The following is a 22895-nucleotide window of genomic DNA, read 5'->3' as shown; positions in this document are numbered from 1 at the left end:
AATGAGTTCGTCACGATGGGTTTAACGGACCTTTCATCCTCTCCATCATCTCTCACTGGTACCCCGCCATCGTATACTAATATCGCAGGCGGGGTTACCATACTATTATTATCCATCTAAAAAAAATATTATCTTTAATAGTATTAAGATTGTTTTCATTGAAATTATTCAGTTCATTACTTTTGCAGCTGGAAGACCTGGATGTATTGCCGTCAGGTGACCCATCGGATCGTCTATCGGAACACATGCCTTCGAAACCAATTAACATAGATCTGTCACAGCCGGCGCATAACTTCAACAATACATTTAACAAGTAAGTGCCACACATTAGATACTGGAAGTAGTGAGTAGTGCCCTTGCTGTGAACACTGTTTCGTATGCACTGGACATAAGACTCAATGTTCTCTGATGAAACAGGATTAAAATAATGAAAAGTTAAACAAATTTTTATACTGAACTAAATGTTATTTTGCGGAATTCCATATCACTGATATGTGTACGACTGCCAACAATACGGAATGGAACAAAATAATGCAAATAAACAATAATCGAGTTTTGTTTAAATTAACACAGATCTATACATTAAATTAGTTTTAAAATTTAATGAAATTTGTATTATTCTTCAGTAATAATAATTAAAGATTATATTCCAAAACTAATTATTTTGATCTAAAAATTGAACTACTGTTGAGTAGTTTAATAGTTGATTTTTATAAAATTTCTATGGGACCATTCGGTGAGTATTATATATATAAATTCCCTTTTAGATAAAAAAAAAAAGATTTCTCCAAATCGTTTTAGAACTGACAGAGTTATAAAGTAACAAACATAAAAAAAAAACAATTGAATCTAGAATTCTCTAAGTCGGTTGAGATATATCTAGATCTCAAATTAAAAATGCGATGGTTATTTCTTTTAACGTATTGAATTAGCAGATAATACTGATTAACATAAAATTTTGCATCGCAATTGACACAGCTGTTTCTTTGTGTATTTATTTTTTTTTTATAGTCACACCGTTCCATTTTCCATATTCAAATATTTTAATTTTAATAGGAGATTCATCCTCACACGGTGGAACCTAAATATAATAGACACGTACAGTCTGGTTTCAAAAGAGTTTTCTCCCGCGAACGCAGGCTGTGAAATGAGTCTGTTTTCCTTAGAGATTACAGTATGAGGTTCTTAAATTTTCTCTTCAGAGTTGCCAACCGGCACGTCCATTTTGCAGGCATAATCTACAGTTTTTACCATCATTTAATTGTTTCCCACTTTTGCACCACACACTGACAAAGAATCTTTTATCATCACACAAACATATATATAACATAAATATAATAGACACGTACAGTCTGGTTTCAAAAGAGTTTTCTCCCGCGAACGCTCAGGCTGTGAAATGAGTTCCTTGTCGATGTTTTCCTTAGAGATTACAGTATGAGGTTCTTAAATCTTAATAAAAACGGGTCTCTTCAGAGTTGCCAACCGGCACGTGACACCTCAAGTTTTGCAGGCGTCTATAATCTACAGTGATCGTTTACCATCATACGGGCTGCATGCTTGTTTCCCACTTTTGCACCACACATAAAAAAAAATATCATGTTTACGATATATCTTATTGTTCTTTAATGAATTTTGTTTAAAAGTAAGTATATTGAGATTACCAATAAATATTAATTTTATCACAATTGAAATGATTGCTTTTTGTGGACTAAGATTGGTTATTAAATAAACGGTACAAGGTACATAGTCACAGAATAAAATACAACTTACCAAATCGTACGTTTTCCCCAAGACAGACGTTTACTGCTACGCTAGAATATTAACAACTTAATTATTACGTTAGTAGGTTTAATTAAACAACGTGAATCCAGACAATAAGATGCTCACAAATAACTAAAACCCAACTGATCCATTCGTATTTAACTGACGAGGAAAACGGAGAGATTTTCTGTTGAACTTTTTTTTTTTAATGATGTGTTCCCCAACTTTGAGCTTTCGTGTTGGGTCTTATAATATTTTCGCCGTAAAAGTATAAAAAAAAAGTGTTTTAAAAAATAGTCTAACATTATTGTTATAAATGAATGCGCACTACTTTATTATCGAAATGCCCCTGAGACGTTTACGCTACAAAAGCGATTAGGAAAACACTAAGATAAATTAGTTAATTGCTTACAAACAAATGTTGTTAGTTTTATTTTTATATGTTGCACTTGCATTTTATACACGGAGTTATTTGTAATCGTCATACTAAAATGTAAACACAATGGTAACACAGAATGTTCCTAAGGGCATGGTTGGATTTTCACAATCTTTCGTTTTATACACATATAAAGCCTGATCACAATATACGAGTACGAGTAAGAGATTCAGAAATGTACGTTCCTTTTTCAAATGTTTGAATTACAAAATGGGAATGACAGCAACTAGAGACAGAGGCTGTACTTTATGGAGGAGTACTATTTATTAAGATTTTCAACCGACTTCAAAAAGAATGTTATCAATTTGGTTGTATTTTTTTTCATGTTTGTTACCTTATAACTTCGTCAAGGGTACAGAGGAACAACACCTGAGTCCTGAGTACTCAGGAATTGCAATGCATGGGGTATCATGGGCGAAACAGTATACTCTGTTATGTCCATGGTATACTCATATTATAGGCGACGGTTACAACTTTTCATCAGGTGGGCCGTCAACTTGTTAGCAACTCCAAGTTGCATAAAAAAAATCTAAACTGAATTAGAAAATTCTTTTTTTATCTGAAAGGATATATTTCAGAAATTCTATTAAAATCGGTTCATTAGTGTAGTTAATAAATCAAGTAATAACTGGTTTAGCAATAATTGAAGTCAGATTTTTTTTGTGGGACACAATCTTAAATAATCTATAAAGATATTTCGTTTCACAACAAAAGCATCGACTTCAATCGTGGTTAAACAAATTATTTCGATTTAAGAACCAAACTACTGAACCGATTTTGATGAGATTTCTATGTGACCAATCTGAAGGTTGTCCTTTCAGATAAAAAATATTTTTCCGAATCGGTTTATAAATGACGGGAGTTTGGAATTAACAAACATAAAAACTGTAACTGAATCGAGAACCTTTTTGAAGTTGACTGAAAATTCCCACGGGAATAGGAAATAATAGGTTTCGCACGAGTGCAGCTGCGGTAAACAGCTAGTGCTGGTATAATTAAGAGAATCGCCGACAATTAAACGGTAGCTAATTGGCCAAGAACACTCATCATAGACATTAAATCCATAAATAATTATGCCCAAAATAGTCTTAAGCGTTTCTCGTCTTATAGTTTGTGAGTTTTACTACCGTTATATAATAAATAATATATAATAAATAAAAAATTCTGTTCTTATAATAACTAATACTAACATAAATCGAATTTATCATGGGGAGTGCTCTGAGGGATTGTTCGGATTGATACCTGCTGCTGATTTTCACCATCGTACAACCCGCCATAAACTAAAATTTCATCTCAACCATCTGGACGAGTGGCGGTCCTCCACCGTGCGTTTTTCAAGGCACAACCACTCTTTGGAATCAACTTTCAGCAACAGTATTTCCGAACCGATACGACAACATAACCTTCAAGAAAAGAGCATATTCCTTTTTAAAAGGCCGGCAGAGCACCTGCAATACCGTTAGTATTGTGGGTGATCATGGGCGGCGGTAGTCACCACCAGGTGAGCCGCGTGCTAAATTGCCCCCTGTTTTGTAAAAAAAAATAAAGAAAAAGTATTATAGAGATGTTTTTTCTTTATGTTGGTATTTAAAAATTATAAAAACCGAATTTTTTATTAAGCACACTTATTATTGCTGTAATAAATTGAAAACACAAAAAATAAGTCACATTGTTTGCTTGGGTTTCTACTGCAAAAACTTTAACAATTTTATTGTTAAAAATTTCTTAAATGCACATTATATTACATTACACTACTTGAGCATTCTCGAACGAATTACACGTAACTTAAACCGATAGTTATTACATTAAAATATAAATTTGACAGTATCACGAACTTTTAATTTATTAATGGCATTCTATAACTTCAAGTTATTATTTTAGATTATGAACATTATATCATGTTCAGTATACAAACGTGAATATGACACGAAAAAAAGTATATGAAATTAATCGAAAATAAAATATATATAACTCTCGGTAGTATCTGTTGACAAACTTACATAAAAATACTAAAGTAATAAAAGTCCAAAAAAAATGTATACTCAGCTTTCATTATAATTATTTTGGATGAGTTGGCGTCGAATGTAATCAACTACTATAACAAACCATGTGAGAGAGAAAGTGCGGTCCGGTGCGACGTCAAAGTGCGGACATGTACTTTCGCGTGGGACGCGCTAAAGTTTCGTTATATCGACTCACGGAGGATTAAAAAGCCGCTGTATGCGATTGATTAACTATAACCCACATGACGAAACTATACTGGCGTGTTGATATCACCCACGGAGGACAAAATGCCTATTTAATTCGGTTGGATATACGAAATTTTAACAATTTTATTGTCACTGATATTAAGAAGCCCTGTTAATTGTTTGTTGATTTTTTATTTATTATTATTATATAAAATTAGTTTTTTTTTTTAATACAAATGTTAAAAAGATGAGATTTCTTATGTTAAATAAAACCAATACAACTTTACAAACTTTATAATGTTAACATGTATGATTATATAGTCTTTAGTGGAGTTACAATATATTTAATTAGGTATTAAATATTTTGTTCCACAAACAAGAAATTGATCATAATGGAGATTGATGACTAATATGGAAGGTTATGGAATTATTGGTTATAGTGGTGGCCAATCTTCGAGTGTTGATAGTCACACGCATACTAATGGTAACGGAATTAAACAAAATAATTCAAATCAAATAACCAGTGATAGGGACTTCCGCAAGATTACACTCTGTTTAGTTAAATATTTAAAAAATAAGAAATGTCTTGAGTAGTGTCAAAAATGCAGATTAATGAAGAACCTTGTCCTTTTAGAAGGCCCCTGAATTAAAATCCCAGCAAACTGAATTTGGAAATAAAATTTAACTTTTAAAATTTTTAATCCTACTCACATTATAATTGTGAAAGTATGTCTATTTATTACCTCTTGATGCCTCAGCCGTTCAATCAACCATATCAATCATTAATTCGTCATCATCATCAAATCATAATCGACCGTGATGACAAATGAAAAGAAGAAGTTCGCATAGTATGTGAGATGGTGGATTTCGTAGGAGAAGAACGTAGGATTTCTTATCAATTAATATATTATCCTTCTTCATCATCCGCGTGAGTCGAAGGCGAAAACTAGTTTTTATTATAGTACGAAATTTGCTTATATAATCAGTAACATCCTCATTATTATTATATCAGCCTTCAATTATCTACTGCTGAACATAGGTCTTTAGCATAAAGGGAGGTTTTACCAGTAGTTGCTACGCTTGGCAGGCGGATTGGCAACCGCTGTTAGACTCTTGGTGATGTTTTACGAAGGACACTGCTGCCCGCCTTTCAAACATTAAGTTCTCTTAGACATATCTTACGACACCCACGGGAAAGGAAGGAGTGGGCCATTCTATGCCGGGACCACACGGCTAATCAGTCAGTAATCAGTAACATAAACATTACTCTTTCAGGGGTCTCTCAAACATAATGAACGAGCGTGGTAGTCTGAATATGTACCAGAGTGGCGAGTCACTTATGCGGATGTCCCCACCGAGCCTCGTGTCTTCCTTACTTATGGAGAGCTCTGGGACGTTTAACGCTGAGTCGCTCGACAGTCGAAAGTCCCTACCCTCACATAGGGATTCAGGTTTGTAATAGATTGTAATTTATTACTTTGTCATCCATCAATGTCTTGATTTTTTTTATTATATTTAGTATGGCAAATACACTAGTACTAGTAGTTTAAAATTTTTCCAATAGACTACAGTATGGGGTTATAAAAGTGTAAAGAGATTTCTTCAGGATCGACAACGCGCGCGTAATGCCCCTGGTATTGCAGACGTTCATAGGCTACGGTAATCGCTTACCAGCAAGGTGGGCCGTATGCTTGTTTGCTGCATTAATGGTATAAAAAAACTGACGGCTCACATAAATAGCGCCATCACATAATATACTAACGTCCATGATACCTCTCAAACGTTGCCATTCCTGAGGACTAAGGTGTTATACATCCGTGCTCTGTAGTTTTATTAGCATATCCTATAATTTAATTAAAAAGAAAACTAGGTCACGCAAACAGCCGCTTCACGCCAGAAACACGAATGGAATAGAGGTCCCCAAACAGACGGCTTTTTTACCTTTAACTAAGCAGACTGCCTGTGATTATTAGTAGGGATGAAATAGAACGGCGAGTCATTGTATTCACATACGTTATTACATGGACAACACCTGTGTGTATGAATTATTCTCGATACGTCAATCCTGACTCATTACAGATTAGGAAAATTATCTCAGATATTTCTGTCCTGAGTCAAATTTAAGAATAGAGTAAAATTGAATTAACCCCTCACGTATCGCTTTGCGTTCTGAAATTTCTGACATATACTTAAAAGCCCCAACGGTTACTTTGCAGGTGTACCGATGTCAGGCCGTGATAGTATCGACCCAATGCTGACAAGTATGACATTAAGTATCCTAGACGAAAAAGATATGAGCACAAGTTTCCTATCGCAAACCACATATCCAGATAATGATAGCCTAATGGACTCTTTACCTCCGAGCCTGGTCAGCTCAGTCAACTCTTCCTATATCATCTCCAACACATCAAAACCAAAAGCTGATAACACCGATTCAAATATATTTAGTTCAGCCACATTCACACATTTAGAGCAGTCCGAAAAACTTCTCTCGGCAAGACCTAGGTGTCAAATGTATAATAGCTTCACAAAAAAAGACCCACCGATCCGAACACCTGAGAGCTACACAAAACCCCGAGAAGAGAGTTGTCAAATGGACCCCGTTAAAGTGTTAAACGAGAACTGTGATAAAAAAGACTCACCTAAACAGGTCCCGCCTAAAATGAGCCCAGAGATGGGAGAGACAATAACGCTACATTACGCTAATAACAAATTTAGCAGAGCAAACGATGCAGAGAAAGAAAATTTAAACGCGACGTTCGAACAAGATGACGCGTTTTACAAAGATATGGGCATGCAGAGGACAACGGATTTAGGGAAAAACAGCCTGAACGTAACCCTGGATAAGCAGGAGTTGAACGAAATCATACAGGCTCGGCAGAAGCTGTCTCTGGCGAGGAAGGCGTTGCCAACAGAGCCGGATAACCAAGACACGTCGCCTATCAAAACGATACAGCTGCCGAATCAAACGATCACCGTTCCGAGACAAAGCATGGAGAACGCATCAGAGCTGCTGTCCAAGCGGAGAGCGTTGAACGGCGGATTTGATAGACACGACGAACCTACCAGAGAGACGCCGAAACGGAACGCGACCTTCAAGAAGCCATCGCCGAAGAACAACGCCATGGACACGACAGTGGTGTACGTGAAAACGGACGAGAACCAAATGATCGATATCAACTCGGCTACTTTGAACCTCATCGATGCCAGCGAAAGGACGTTGCAACAGGAGGCAAGTATATGAACGACTTTTGTTTTGATAATGCTATTATCGATTAAAAGCTACAATTCTTTGCAGAACGAAAAACTAGTTTGTTGCGAAGCAGACTTTACATGTAGACACGATTTTGCGATGGTCACTTCTAATATACTATTTTTAACCCGCGACTTCGTTCGCTTAACTAGTATATATTAATTGTCCAAAATAAAAGATAAGTGTAATAGATCCTCTATCCTTCATTGCAAATACTACGTGTATTTTTATAGAATTTCACGCAGAATGGTTGAGTTACTGCAGTGCCAAGACGTTAACAAATAAACATTGTAATGTATCTATGAAACATCTCCTCGTCCATTGATGTGTTCAGTTGCGGTTAAAGTCGTTTTCTGACGTCGTCTTAACTGACTTCAAAAAAGAAGAAGGTTTTCAATTCGGTTGTATTCTTCTACGGGTATATTTGTTACCTCTCTCATTTATGAAATGATTTAAAAGTTTTTTTTTTTTTTTTTCTAAAAGGAAATACTTTAAGATAGATCCGATTGAAATTTTATCAAAATCGATTAAGTATTTTGGTTTTTAAATTATAATAACTAGCTTTGCCACGATTAAAGAATTTTTTTGGTATTGTTTGAATTTTAAATGATTACTTTTTAAAATGTTATCTACTGTGTTTTACAGGAGTGGTGCTCGCAAGAACGTGCGATGGTCGGGTCTAGTGAGAGCACGGACACTGGCACGTTCAGCTCTTCCAGTCCTCCTGATAGTGTGCCTGAGGCGGATCCACTTAATCACACGCGTGAGTAAACGTACATACGTACATACATAGTCTAAGTGGGTTATTCGTCATCATTATGTCCATTATATATATATATTAGTTTCCAGGGGGAACCACGAGGAGGTCGACCTGATTGGGTATATTGCTAGCAATGGGGTTTTTAGTCTCCATTACTGACATTCCCTTTCCCCCTTGTAGACCAATAGGTCTACAAGGAACAGATGTATTAATTATTATAGATGTATTTTTTCTAATATTTCCCATTTGCAGACATCGTCAAGTTAGTTTTATTATATTAGTAAGATAATGAATTGGTCATTGGTGTTTTAGTGTTATTACTAATACAAGGGGTATTACAACTGAGAGCTTTACAAGAGCTCTAAGAGATGTTATTAGTGATTTACGAATAGTGCTGCCATCTGTCCATTGTTCTCTGGTTTCTCTTTGTTTTGATATTAAAAAATCATCCCTATGCGCATTTTATTGTATTATTAAAATTTAAAATATTAGACATATGGCAACCCACCATACATTTAGTATAACATAATCAATCCCTTCCTACCCCGATTGCAGGCACACAAATAGCTTCAACACCACTGACAGCAATCAAAAAGGGCACCAAAAATGATCTATTAAACCTACACACCACCATATCACCCATTTATGATATGATCGATGATAAATCCTATACCGTAACCAAAGCGCTCAGTTCCAATTCAGCGATGGAAAGGACTTTCGATCTACATAATACAACAGTCATAAATAGTGGGACAATTGTGAAAAAATCCGCCAAAAGGGATATCTTATCCTGCAAGGCTAGCCCTGAGAAGAAGATGGGACCAGCGGTTCCACCTACGTCATCTCCAAGCAGAATCTCATCTCTTAATACAGGTAAAGCAGAGTACTGTGTTTATTTTCCATATATTTGAGAAATTCTTTTTAACTGTGTACGTAGTATATTTTCTTTTAATTATTTCTAAATTTATCTTAATCCTTTTTACTGTTGTTAAATATTTTTCATAGACTCTTGATCTCATGTAATTCTGCACCGTATTTTATAAATCATATTCTCTTGTTCTAATATTTAAAATTTATACAGTTTATTTAAATTAGTAAGTAGTATATTTTTTTCTGTTCTCCGCTTTCTCTTTATGTCCACTAACACGCTGTTTCGGCTAGCACGCTTGCTTCTTTGTGTTTTTTTTAAACGCACTAATCTATATATTTATATTTTTTCTGGACTACATTCACAGATATGTAATTATCGGTATCATCTTTTTTTTTTTTAATTCATCATGTTACATTGTATTCTATAATTTTTTTTCCATTAATAGGTATTGTAACATGTACATCAATGACAACTATATCCCTATCTACCGATATATCACACATTCGTCAAATATCTTTCCATTATAATATTAACACAAATCATTTTTCATATATTCTCCTCACATAAAAAAATAAAAACTATATTTTCTTTTATTTTTTTTCTTTTTTTTAGCCATCCTCAGTAGCTTAGTTCTGAATCTGTGTGTTACAGGCACTCACAGTTCGATGGCTCCACCAAGCAACGTACCGAGAAAAACTAACTTGCCGACCTCCAAACTTAGGCAGTATAGCTCACACAGAGAACTTAGCAGGATACCCGGTACGAACACAAATACGTAATACGCACTCTATACATACATGCGCTCACTCATACATATACATGCAAGCATGGACACACACACACACACATACTTGACCATACACACACACACACATCCACAAAGATTTCATTACATTCCACAAGAAATTTGTTAAAAATCTGACATCGATTCAACAACGTAGATGACATGATGTATACGAAACAAAATCATCAAACTCGATTCTGATCTATCACGTAATACACTTAAAGAAAACTAGTAATTGTTAAATTGTATTTTTATTTTAATGAACTGCTTTATCTAGATATACAAAATAATACATGTAGTATATATAAAAAAAAAAAAAACAAATATCAATTTAAAGCTTGCATATAATAATAGAACACGTAGAACTAGACGTTACAATGTACACATGTTCGTAGAGGGTACACAGATTATAAAAAAAAAGGTCCTTATGACCTCTGCAGATGTAAATACTTTGTATTTGAAAGGGCGCTTATTACTACTACTTCTACTTGACTTAAAAATTACTAAATATAATATATTAGTAAATAAACATTAATGTGTTATCACAGCTTGCTTAATAAACATAGAGAGTGAAGCAACAGGTGAGTAGCGATCACTATTATTATAGTTTGCTGTAAACGCTCTTATGCAGCTATTGCTTTATTGATTTTCTAATAATCTCACTTATCAATTTACCTCGCTCTACTTGCTTGTACATAACGGTGAGTTTATATTAGGCATGGGTATAATGGATACCGATCCGATATCTATATATTGGGTTCTGGATATTGATGGCGAGAAAAAGATTATATTACCTATTTCGATATCGGCCACATCGGTCGGATTTTTTAATATGTTAAAAAGTTTGTTATCTTATATTATTTTTTAGATGACAGTCTTTTAACATATTCGTTATTGGGCCAATATATATATATATATATACATCCCTAGTTTCTTCTTTTTGATAATGAGAATTATAAATTACATTTTACATGTGACTTTGTCCACGTAAACGGTATATGTTGATTGATCGGGAATTTTTAGTTTTAAACATCAAAGTCATTCAATATTTTCTTAACGATATTGCGTTGTAAAGACGAGTAGAGTGTAAGAAGATTAAAGAAGATAATAATATTTAAATTTTTATTAATACAATAACTAAAACTTTATTATGGGATAGGTAGTCTTAAAAAGTCAAAAGAGAATTTGTAAATAATATAGGAAAATATAAAATTGATGTCGTAGGTGGCAACCCTACCGGACTGCCCCGCAGCTCGGCCGGGCGCACGATGGTCCGGCGCGGGGTGTACGCCTCCAACCCCGCGCTCAGCCCCACGTCCGCCGCGCCGCCCGTCACACCCTTACGGCGGGAGTCGTACACACTCACCATTGACACACAGGTATCATCATCGATGACTATCCATACAGTTGAAGTGTTAGAAATCGTATATATTTAAAAGGAGGCGTGTCCACTCCAGAATTATCTAATTATCATCAGATAATAAGATAATTCTGTATTCATCATATCCTGGGGTGGGCAGATGAAGGGATAACACCTGAGTCCTCAGGAATGGTAACGCATGGGGGGTATCATGGGCGAAACAGTATACTCTGTTATGGTACTGCTCATGTTTATAAGCGACGGTTACCACTTTCCATCAGGTGGGCCGTCAGCTTGTTTGCCATTCTAAGTTGTGTAAAAAAAATTTAACTATGCCCAAAGTATATACTCTATTATGTACTTTTAGACAAGTGTTTGAGAGTATATAATATATATTTTTAAGGAGTCTAATCCATTGGAAACTATCACTTCGAATTCGTCATTATAAGTCAATTGACTTGATTCCTTTTTCATACATGATTATTGTCCTCTAGTACTCTGCCAGCGTACAATAGCATAGGTGGATCACTTTTTTCACTTAGTTTCATATGGTATATTCAGATTTCTTAAGGGTCAACAACAAAACGTTACATTTCTTGTATTACAGACGTCCATAGGCTATGCTCACCTCGTTTATTATCAGGTGAACCGAATGCCATGAATTTTACCAGAGGGAGACTTTGTACAAAAGTCAATTGCTTGGGTACCTCTGTTCCATTCGTGTTTCTACCGTGAAGCAGTTGTGTTTGCATGGCTGTGTTTCGGTTTGAAGGATGGAATATGGCGTGAATTTACAAGGTACAGAGGAATAACATCTGAGTCCTCAGGAATGGCAACTTATGGGGTGTATCGATATGTTCAAATGCCCAAATGAATATTTTCCAGAATGATGACCAGCCCCAGAAGCCGGTCGTCACCGCGCCCCCCGCACTCGTCCGACAAGGCACCGAGACGTTACGCAGGGAGCGGCCGCAGAGTCAACTGGTGGCACCCAGAGATGTGAGTATAAAAAAAAACGAAAAACTCTCTTACCAGTTCTTTTATGAACAATCTTGACAGAGTAATTAATAAATATACAGAGTAGAGTCTCCCACCCATATACACGTATTTTCTTTCGTGAATTCAGTACAGCTCTTCTCTATAGATCAGCGTACTTATTATTATTAAAGTTACGAGATTGTCAGTTCTACCTGGATATTTTTGTTATGGTCCCGAATTGGCTTGTAATCGTTCGGGACGTACCATGGTGTTGGACAACTGGTTGTTTCTTTCGCTGTGGTATTATTAAATATATGTATAACTTTAATATGTAATATTTATATAATATATAAATGAATAACTGTTTATAATAAACAATGATTAGTTAGGTGATGGTAAATGTTCAAGTATATAACATTTTACGCTTCTGTTCCATGCAATTTTATAGAAATTTGTCTTATAATTGTCTTCGTATCTGCTTATTATTTGGACTCAGCTATACGCCTGCCTGGTGTCTTATACAGACGGGCTCGGTCCTTTCTTACTATATAGTAGATGCCCATATTACTAACGATCGTCCTATGTTCTTCTCCATTAATTAATTTTTTTATTAATTTACTAACTTTTTGTACGCGTGAATTTCTGAAGTAGGTAAACCAATGAAATAGACTACATCTAGTTTGTCTATTTAGTTAAAGCATATACTAGTTTTTAAGTTAGATCTTTAGAAACACAATTGTGAAAACCGCATTCATTTCGGTGCAGTAGTTTTGGCTTGGTGTCGAAACAAACGGGACAGACAGAATTTTTGAAAATTTGTTTTGGTTTATTAAGACGAGTTTTAAGAATTTTTAGAAATTTTTTTATGTACAGGCGTTATGTAATTACAATTTTATTATATATCCTACTATATAGTGAATATTCATATTACTAGAGTTGGTTCTATATTCCTTTCTCCATTTATTTATTTTGTTCCTTAAACCGCAAGAGCCAACCTTAGCTGTAAAACAGTCTCTTTATCCCATATCTTTACATAACATACATTGTTTTTGGTTGATATACTGCATTTTAATCTTTTTTTTCTTCTGTGTTCATTGAAGAACTTAGAACTTCTTGTCGCTAGAAAAACCATCCCCTCATAAATAATGAAAAGAGTAATTAAATACGAGGTCTGTCCGGAAAGTTCGTATAAAAGTGTTCTGGAATGCGAAAAGAGGAGTAATGCGCAAACCCCTTCCTTATGTCCCTAACAATGCTTCAGTTCTGGTCTGACCGCCGTGCGGTACTGGCTTGTCACGCCATCTGTGAAGTTAATTTCGGCATGGAGCCCGCTTCCGTTGAAGAGCAGCGCGTCGTAATCAAGTTTCTCTCGAAACTCGGCAAGAATGGCCGTGAAAGCAAAGAGTGGAAGACGAAGAAGGGGAACCACGAACAAAAAAATCAAGAAAATCCCGCTCAAATGTCAAGACAATGTTGATTGTTTTTTTCGATGTTCGGGGGATTGTCCATCAAGAATTCGTCCCTCCAGGCCAGACAGTTGATGGAAAATTCTACGTCGATGTGCTCAGACGCCTCAAAGCTCGTGTGGCACGAGTTCGTCCAGAATTGGCGCGAGAGGGGCGTTGGATTCTTCACCACGACAATGCCCCTGCCCACACCTCTCTTGTTGTCCGTGAGTTTTTGAGTAAAAATTCCATTACTGACCGAACACCCCCCCTTTTTTGGCCCCGTGTGACTTCTTCTTGTTCCCAAAAACCAAATTGGTACTTCGGGGGCGGCATTTGGGGGACATAAATGAGATAAAAAAAGCTACGACGGGGCAGCTAGAAACCTACAACCAGAGGACTTTCAAGGAGCCTTCTCACAGTGGAAACGGCGTTGGCACAAGTGCATTATGTCACAGGGGGAGTACTTTGAAGGGGATAAAATTGATTTACCTGAATAATTGTAAAATAAAATTTTTAAAAAACTTTTATACGTACTTTCCGGACAAACCTCGTACTTATAATAATTTGTCTGTCGTGTGTTTAACATCATAATACCTATGACAAAATTTCAATATCTATTTCATAAACATTCATTGTATATATATATATATATATATATATATATATATATATATATACACATTATATATATATATATATATTGCATTGTAGTCCTATATTTGTAATTATCACAAATTAGTTAAAAATATTATATTTTACCAAATCAGGTGTTATTTTGCGAAGAAAAAGCTATAAAAAAGAATATTTAAAAATTCAACTTTTTTCTGCTGTCTGTACACCGCACTAACCGTACATGTAACTATCATATGTGTGTGTGTTAGCTGCGAGGCGGCGCTACGGTCGGCAGCGGCGTCCCAGTATCGATGCGAAACCATCATATGCCCGTGAGTTGTCTTTGTGTACTAATACAATTGTATAATATAATTTAATTGTATTGTATTGTTTAAATTGTATGTAATTAGCTAATTTTTTTATTATAAAATCAAATCTGGCTATCGGCTTGGTAAAGCTTTTACATTAATCATAATAGAAGTTATCATCATCATCATTCCAGCCATTATCCGTTCACTGCTGGACCTAGGCACCAAAGACTGCCATAAGAACAGTCCTAAGCCACCTGCATCCACTGACTCCCTACAATGCATTTGAGGTTGTCACTCCATCTAGTGGTGGGTTGTCTTACACTGCATTAATACGTGCAGTATTTACTATCAATTAATATCTACTGTCGGTGTTATATAATAATGAGGCATTCGAAATGTGGACATGGAGGAGAATGGAAAGGATAAGCTGGACAGAAAAACTAACGAATGAGGAAGTCCTGATAAGAGCGAACGAGAAAAGAACATTAATTAAAATAATAGAGAATAGAAGAGGCAAAATGCTGGGCCACCTTATACGACCTGACGATTTTTTTAAGAACATAGTAGAAGGAAAAATAGAGGGCAAAAGAGGAAGACCGAGGAATAACTACATGGGACAGATAAAGGAAACACTAGGTGTCATGTCGTAAAGGAAGGTCAAGGATATGGCCTGGGATAGAGTTGGCTGGAAGAAGATTCATGAATTAGTTGCACCGACAAGAGGAAACTCTTTAATGAAAAGAGAGAAAATATCTACTGTAAAATCAAGACAAGATTAAGATGAATAATGATCAGAGAAAGCCTTTGTTCACAAGCCGTCAGCATGAGTGATGACACATGTAAGACACACGTGTTTCCGTGTCTTTGAACGGCGTTGAAATTAAATTTTAATTTAAATTCCAATCGTTTTAAACGATCAATTTAAACGATTTTTGTACATTTTGCAGCCACCAACGACACGGCCGTACTCGATAGCGGGCGCCTCCCAGCTTCGAGTTGCGAGGCCAATTTCGGTGCCTTCACAGAAACCAGCGCCAGGTATATTTAAAGTTCTGTTACTATGCAATTTAATGAAAACTTACATTATATGGATAGAGCATTGAGAAACAAAAACGTGTCAGCATTTAGTCCGTTAAATTAGCATTTGGCTGTCACAATTTGACATATTTTTATATCAAAATTAAGCACCCTATTTTTTGCTAGTAATTGGGTTAAAAATTTCCTAGATCTAGTATTAAACTGTTATTATTGAAATATTTCTTAAATTTGAATTGTATTTTTTTATGATATAAATATATATATATATATATATATATATATATATATATATATATATATATATATATATATATAGATTGATTAAAAAATAATATACATTTACTAGCTGACCCCGTAAAATTTGTTTTACCACTTATTGCGAAATATAAAAATCGCAATTAAAATACAAGGGTTGATCGTAAAACGATGAAAATTTTAAGTTGTATGTATTTTTCAATGCTAAATCATAATAAAATAAAAATGGAAAAATTTGTCAAAAAAATAAAAAAAAATATTTTGGGGAGGGTCACCCTTATCATTGACGGGTATGAAAAATAGATGTTGGCCGATTCTCAGACCTACCCAATATGCATACAAAATTTCATAAAAATCGGTAAAGCCGTTTCGGAGGAGTTTGGTAACAAACACCGTGACACAAGAATTTTATATATAAGATTGATTAAAATAACGGCCATTTTCAATGATATAAAATCGGAAACTTATTTTACGTCTCTATTTAAATATAAATCGAAATAATCCATAAAAATAAGTATTATTACAAATCTTTATCTTTTTCTTTCACTTTGTCATGCTACCCTTAAACCAATTATTATTTGGGGTCGGCGTAATATGATTTTTTTTTATACTACTCAAGATTTTTATGTTACGACTGACTGATGGTAACCGTCCTTGAGAATGCATTTGTCGGTGTTACTAACCAAATACGTTATATAGGATTGAAAAAAGGACAGCAATATTTTTAATAAACAAATTGAATGCAGTGGCAACAGTAGCGGCGACAACTGAGCAGCCGCGGCCAGCGTCGTCGGAGGCGCGCGTGTCGGCACTACCGCGACCATCGCGGCTTCCCGCGCCTCGCCGCGCGCTCAGGTACCACAGGGAGACTTTATACAAAAGTCGTTTGCTAGGGCACCTCTGTCCCATTTGTGTTTTAACCGTGAAGCAGTTGTGTTTGCATTGCTGTGTTTCGGTTTGAATGGCAGTGAATTTACAGAGTACAGAGGAATAACACCTGAGTCCTCATGAATGGCAACGCATGGGGGGTATCATGGGCGAAACAATGTACTCTGTCCATGGTACTGCTCACTTTCCATCAGGTGGGCCGTCAGCTTTATGGCCATTTTAAGTTGTATAAAAAAAAGGTACACTTATATTGTAATTTTTTAATTTGTTCATTTCTGAGGCAAAGGCTCTATGGTCATACAGCTGTGTATCCATAGACATGGGTTCTTTAATTTTTTTTTTTGTACAACTGGAATATACAACAAGGTCGTTAGCTTGTTTGTCATTCCCAGTTTCCATCAGATAAGCCGTCTTTCATTTGAACCATTAACAGTTCAGTATAAAAGTACAGCATTGTTAGGTGTTACAACGCATTCATAAGTGCTAAGATATTACGCCTCTATAGTCTGTACCTAGAAATGTCTATCATCTTTAAATGTTTTTTTTTTTTTTTATTCTAATTTCTATATTGTAATATGTATTTGGAAAGCTCAATTGAATTCATGTTCTTAACAATATTGTTTTAAATATACTCAAGACTGTTATCCCTAACTGGGTAGCCGTATAGACATTTGTCAGTTGCAGCCGTTGTTGTTGAACTAATAGGAATATTGTATATTGCGAAGTTGGGTACGCGACGAGTGAACACAGAGGTCGGTTACACACTGGTTTAATAGACAAGATCAAATGACTTATAAAGGTGGACGTAACCACCCGTACGTCTTCCAGCAGCAGTATTTCCGAACCGATACGACAACATAACCTTCAAGAAAAGAGCATATTACTTTTTAAAAGGCCGGCAACACAACTGCAATGCCGTTAGTGTTGTGGGTGATCATGGGCGGCGGTAGTCACTTACCACCAGGTGAGCCGCATGCTCGTTTGCCCCCTGTGTTGTAAAAAAAAAAACTTAATCCTACCCACATATATAATAAATATTAATAAAGTTGTTTATGATTTTTTTTTTAATTGCAGACCGCCATCAGTATACTCAGTAGCGCCGACAGCGGACGTGGACCATTACTGACGAATACTCTGCTGTGCCAACGTGCTGGGCGCGAAGCCCTAGCGCACCCAGTAAATTTAGAGTTACTAACGACTGACCGAAGTAACACTGTGTCTTGAAATTTACCATTGTGATGGTTATTCGCTTCACTAAATACATTTTTAGACCTTTGTTTTTTTTTGTAGATGTTTTTAGAACCAATTGTTGCCAGTATTTAGATGTACTGTTAGGGCTCTTTCACACGTGCCGCGGCGCAAATCAAGTGATCGCAGAGAAACATGCTCATGTATAAAGATATAATTTTTAATTGAAAAAGATAAAAACAAATAAAATCAGCTCCGTGTGTAAGTGACAAAGAAATCTATCGATAGATACGTTTTCGATACTGCATGCTTGAGACAGAACGAGACAGCAATATTTGCCGTCTTGCTTTTGCTTTTACATGCGATAAGTTATTGTCTATCGATAAATTCGTTTGCCAAATGTCTAGCGGATACCAAGCATCACAAGGTGGCGCCGCGGAATTGTGTGGCAGAGCCCCTAGTTCTTTTATAAAATCCATTGGGATAACGAATCTTGACAAATATAAGCGACATTCCGCTCTCTAAGAAACAGGTATGGAATGGAGCACGTAGGTATAATTATGGGAACTGTTAAATTAACACACTGACCAATTTTTTAAACAATTAGGTATGATTTTGTAGAGAGATAACAATTATTTAATTGATGCGACAATTTGTTTAAAAATGGAACGCAAAATATGATAATAATTGGCTGAAAATTAAATACTATGCGCTCACGACTATAATCTGTAGTGGGTGTAGTCAGAGACATTGTCGCTTGGCCTAAAAATGTTCATTATAACTTCATACTCAATGATTTATATTATGTAAAATGTATATGTTCGACATCCAAAATTTTTGTCGCGAAAATTTTGATAATGTCACAAAACTGAGGCTTGAAATCTGCTTTTCGTACGTCGAAAAGTCACAAATTTCAATCTCGTCGCATATTCTGTATTGTGAAGCTCTCTAAGGGTGGTTGTAAGTGAACACTTCACGTAACCTCGTAACGTGTCTGCTCAGCATTATAAAAATGTTAATTTGTTCTTATTTGTTTCGTATCCAACATTTCACCATCCAATGGTAGCAGGTTCGATCCTAGTTAATGACAAATTTAAGTATGCGTGTTTATTGTCTAGTTGCTACAGTAAAGACTTTTAGTTTGGCACTAGATGGCGTGTGATATATCCGACTCGTAAACTTAATATAATGTACATATATTCGTTAAACTATGGCAAAAGAATTTGTCGGTAGACACGTTTTCGTTACAGCACTTGTGAGAAAGAACAAAACTTAAAATATTGCTGTCTCGTTCTCTGACAGATGAGAGCAAACGCTGCAGACGCGATACGATGGTACGTAAAAATTGTTGGTGTCTCGAACGCACCCTTACAATGTTCTCATCTTTGAAGCTCAACATAAAAAAAAAAAAGATTGTATCTGAATTATAATTTGGTACAAAGACATACAAATTAAGATATTATTCCTATATTATTTACAAATTTAGTATGTTAGTATAATAATATGGAATGTTAACTTCGTGCTTAGTAATTTATTTCATAGTAAGACATTTTTGCATTTTGTTTATTTACGAGATTGTAATCGTTTAGGAACGTGTAATTAACTGTACTTTGTTTGGTTTTAGAAAATAGATATTTAATATACTTTGTAACTTTTGTATTATAGTGATATTTCGAGTATACGCACAGCACGATGACACGTATTTGTAACAAAATATCAATTATAAACTTCATATACAGGGTGTGATGAAAAATTTTAAATTTGCATGCTCAGTATTCAGGAAACTGATATTTCTATCCGTTTTCCTCGAGGAAGGTTTCTTGATGTGAATACTATTAGTTAATTAGTTGTGTTACACCCTGTATATCGACTAAATTTCACATAGCGATGGTACAGTAAACGCACAATATATATATATATATATATATATATATATATATATATATATATATATATATATATATATATAATTTAAATAAAAATCTCTTGTACATTTTGTAAATTCTAGCCTTATATTTAATATATGTCTATATCACTTTATATCAAAAAATTTCTACAACTCTCCTATTATATTACATATCGATTCAATTTAATGAAGAACTACATATGCATGACTGTCTATGGAAATATCGCTTTGACATATAATCAAATTGCTTTTTAGTCTCTAATAATAATATATTCCATATTGTATCCATCGATAAATTGCCGGCCAAAATTGCAGTGTATTGAGCGGGTACTCAGCAACAGCATTACAGATTGCGACTGCATTGTATATTTTGTAAAAGTAACTTTAATTATATTATGTACAGGGCTGAATTTTGTCTGTCATTACTACTGGGGTATTGGACGTTTCACAAAAGATAATGTGAATTGTATATTTGCTCTATTTTTGTATTTCTCTTTCACTTTCTATCACTAAATAGTTGTGCTTAAGTGGACGAAACAGCTATATGAGCTCTTTAAAAGGTGGGATATTGTGGCAGTGAAATCACTGGGTACAGAGTCATTAATTACAATTTAATCCACACATTAAATATGAATCACGGTGTATGATATCCATGGTGCTGCAACTCTATAACCAATGTAACTTTATGTGAGGTGAGCTTGTTTACCATTCTCTAAGTTGTATAAATTATCACAAAAGTGTACTTGAGTTTCAAACTGATGATTAGAAGGCCTATACTACGAATTTGTGAACGATTTGCATTGTAGTTCTAAAAGTCGCTCTGAGCTCTTGGCCTATTCACATTATTGTCCCGACCAATTGTGATACGTCCAAAGTCCCATATACTGTTTTACTAAATTATTTCGCTGCAGATCCGATGGTCGCTGTGGTGGCTTGTACGGACGTCGTGCCTTATTTAGATAGTTTAAGGAATTTTGTTTTCATTTTCTAATAAAAATATGTATTTACAAACTCTTCATTATTTACTGCACCATTATATTAAATTAACTTAGTAATCCTTTAAGCAAACAAGTTCAGATCAGATGGATAAACCACTTCTAGACAGTATATCAATATGAAATACACCAGATTTTAAGTTAGATCTTTAGGAACACAATACACAGGGGAGAAGGGATTGTTAGTAAAGCGGACCGTCAGTCCCATTGCTAGCAATATATGTAGCTGATAGGGTTATCAGGTCGACCTCCACGTGGTTCCCCCTGGAAACCATCATGATGAATTCCAGGTGTATTTATCACGGTGAGCTAACTGACCTGCCCTTTCATCCTCACCTATCATCCCTCACTGGTGCCCCGCTAGCGTATCCTGTTAGCGCGGGCGAGGTTACCATTTCATTATCATCCACTGTAAAAAAAAATAATTTACAAAATATCCTTGAAGGCGAGTTAAATGGATGGTTAAATTTACTTCACGATTATGACATAATCTACCTAATATGTTTTCGGATTGGATTGCGACAAATAATATAAATGTAAAAGTACGCAATTTTTTTTTTTTTGTTATTTATTTTCTTTATTATATATAAGCTCCATGTCAAGATGTTTGTTCACCCTAGTTTGTATGTCTCATAATCACGCTCAAACAGTTAAACGAATTCGAATGAAATTTGATATACGAGTGTGTTAACACATATGATACATGTTGATACAAGCGAGCAAAGTCGCGGGAAACGGCTAGTTATGAATAATAGACACTTTTAATACTTAATTAATAATAATAATAATAATAATTCTTTATTTAATAACAATTCACACCTAGTTACATCTACTAGCCACCGAACTAGGCTGAGCCTGTATCTCAGTGGTTAGTTAAAAAAGCCATTTTAAAATTCTGCCATTTTTTTGTGTATGATAATGAAATGGTAATCCCTCCTGCGCTATCGGTATCCGCTGGCGGGGCATCAGTAATAGATGAAAGGTGAGGATGAAAGCAGGTCAGTTAGCCCATCGTGACGAATTCCTCAATAATTAACTACGACGGTATCCCCACTAGAGGTGAATTTGATAGTGTATATTGCTAGCAGTAGGGCTATTAGACCCTGTTACTAACAATCCCTTCTCCCCTAATTCTACCGCTATAAGGTATAACCCTTAAGGAGATATATGTACATATATATCGTAGGTAACACTTATTAAATTTGCCATGATAAACCAGCTGCTCTGACCTATCGGTAGAAAGCATTATTTTCCTCGGACTTAACTATATACCTGAGTAAACCTTAAACTATATGGATTGGTATCTTAAAAGAGAAAGTAACATAATAACGTATATATGAGAGCGAGATAGGCAAGGAGGACACCGTAGATAAAGGATAGTACTTGTGGAAGACAGGAATTTTTTCATGGATTATAATGAAATGGTAATCCAGCATGGTATGTTTCTAGTAATGAAACTGACTACATTATTAATTTCTTCCCCCTTTTGACATTTTAGTATTTATACTTTATAAGAGCTTACAAGCTTGATGCTGATTTGGCGGCACTTTGAACGAAACAAGTTGTAATTATTTTGATATTCCGAAGTAGAAGTGATTCTAAGTGAATGTAATTGGTTTGAATGGAATGTGTTATATCTGGATACAATATAAATTAGAAAAAAGAACCATAATTAAGCACATTTATTTTTGTAGTACGTTATAGTACGTCTATAGTGTGACACAGTTTGCAACTATAAACTGTTTTTTTACATTTACATTAGTCGGAGTAATAAGAAAATATTTTAAATGGTCGATATTTATTATAATAAATGAAATAAAAATCAGAATTTTAGATAAATGAGGTTTGTAACAGTGTTGTCA

At 35.1% G+C, this 22895-nt stretch overlaps 1 protein-coding gene across 3 annotated transcripts in view; it reads left to right on the top strand.

The window, feature by feature from the left end:
- The window catches only part of LOC113509400 (uncharacterized), a 47012-nt gene extending 25963 nt beyond the window's left edge, over nucleotides 1-21049 (top strand). Inside the window, exons 4-15 of one of the 3 annotated variants that reach the window (XM_026892739.3) lie at nucleotides 189-313; nucleotides 5662-5837; nucleotides 6603-7618; nucleotides 8285-8402; nucleotides 8955-9272; nucleotides 9922-10029; nucleotides 11279-11433; nucleotides 12300-12413; nucleotides 14722-14784; nucleotides 15711-15801; nucleotides 16803-16911; nucleotides 18019-21049. In XM_026892739.3, coding sequence (XP_026748540.2) covers nucleotides 189-313; nucleotides 5662-5837; nucleotides 6603-7618; nucleotides 8285-8402; nucleotides 8955-9272; nucleotides 9922-10029; nucleotides 11279-11433; nucleotides 12300-12413; nucleotides 14722-14784; nucleotides 15711-15801; nucleotides 16803-16911; nucleotides 18019-18070 — 2445 coding nt within the window. In that variant the 3' untranslated portion in view covers nucleotides 18071-21049. The remainder of the gene's footprint in view (nucleotides 1-188; nucleotides 314-5661; nucleotides 5838-6602; nucleotides 7619-8284; nucleotides 8403-8954; nucleotides 9273-9921; nucleotides 10030-11278; nucleotides 11434-12299; nucleotides 12414-14721; nucleotides 14785-15710; nucleotides 15802-16802; nucleotides 16912-18018) is intronic. The other 2 variants (XM_052893986.1, XM_026892748.3) reach the window with 2 other exon arrangements.
- Nucleotides 21050-22895: the final 1846 nt, after the last annotated feature.

This window comes from Galleria mellonella, unplaced genomic scaffold, assembly GCF_026898425.1.
Source record: "Galleria mellonella isolate WM207_F2 unplaced genomic scaffold, CSIRO_AGI_GalMel_v1 utg184, whole genome shotgun sequence".
Lineage (NCBI taxonomy): Eukaryota > Metazoa > Arthropoda > Insecta > Lepidoptera > Pyralidae > Galleria > Galleria mellonella.
Note: the sequence above shows the minus strand (reverse complement) of the source record. Positions and strands in the feature narration are given on the sequence as shown.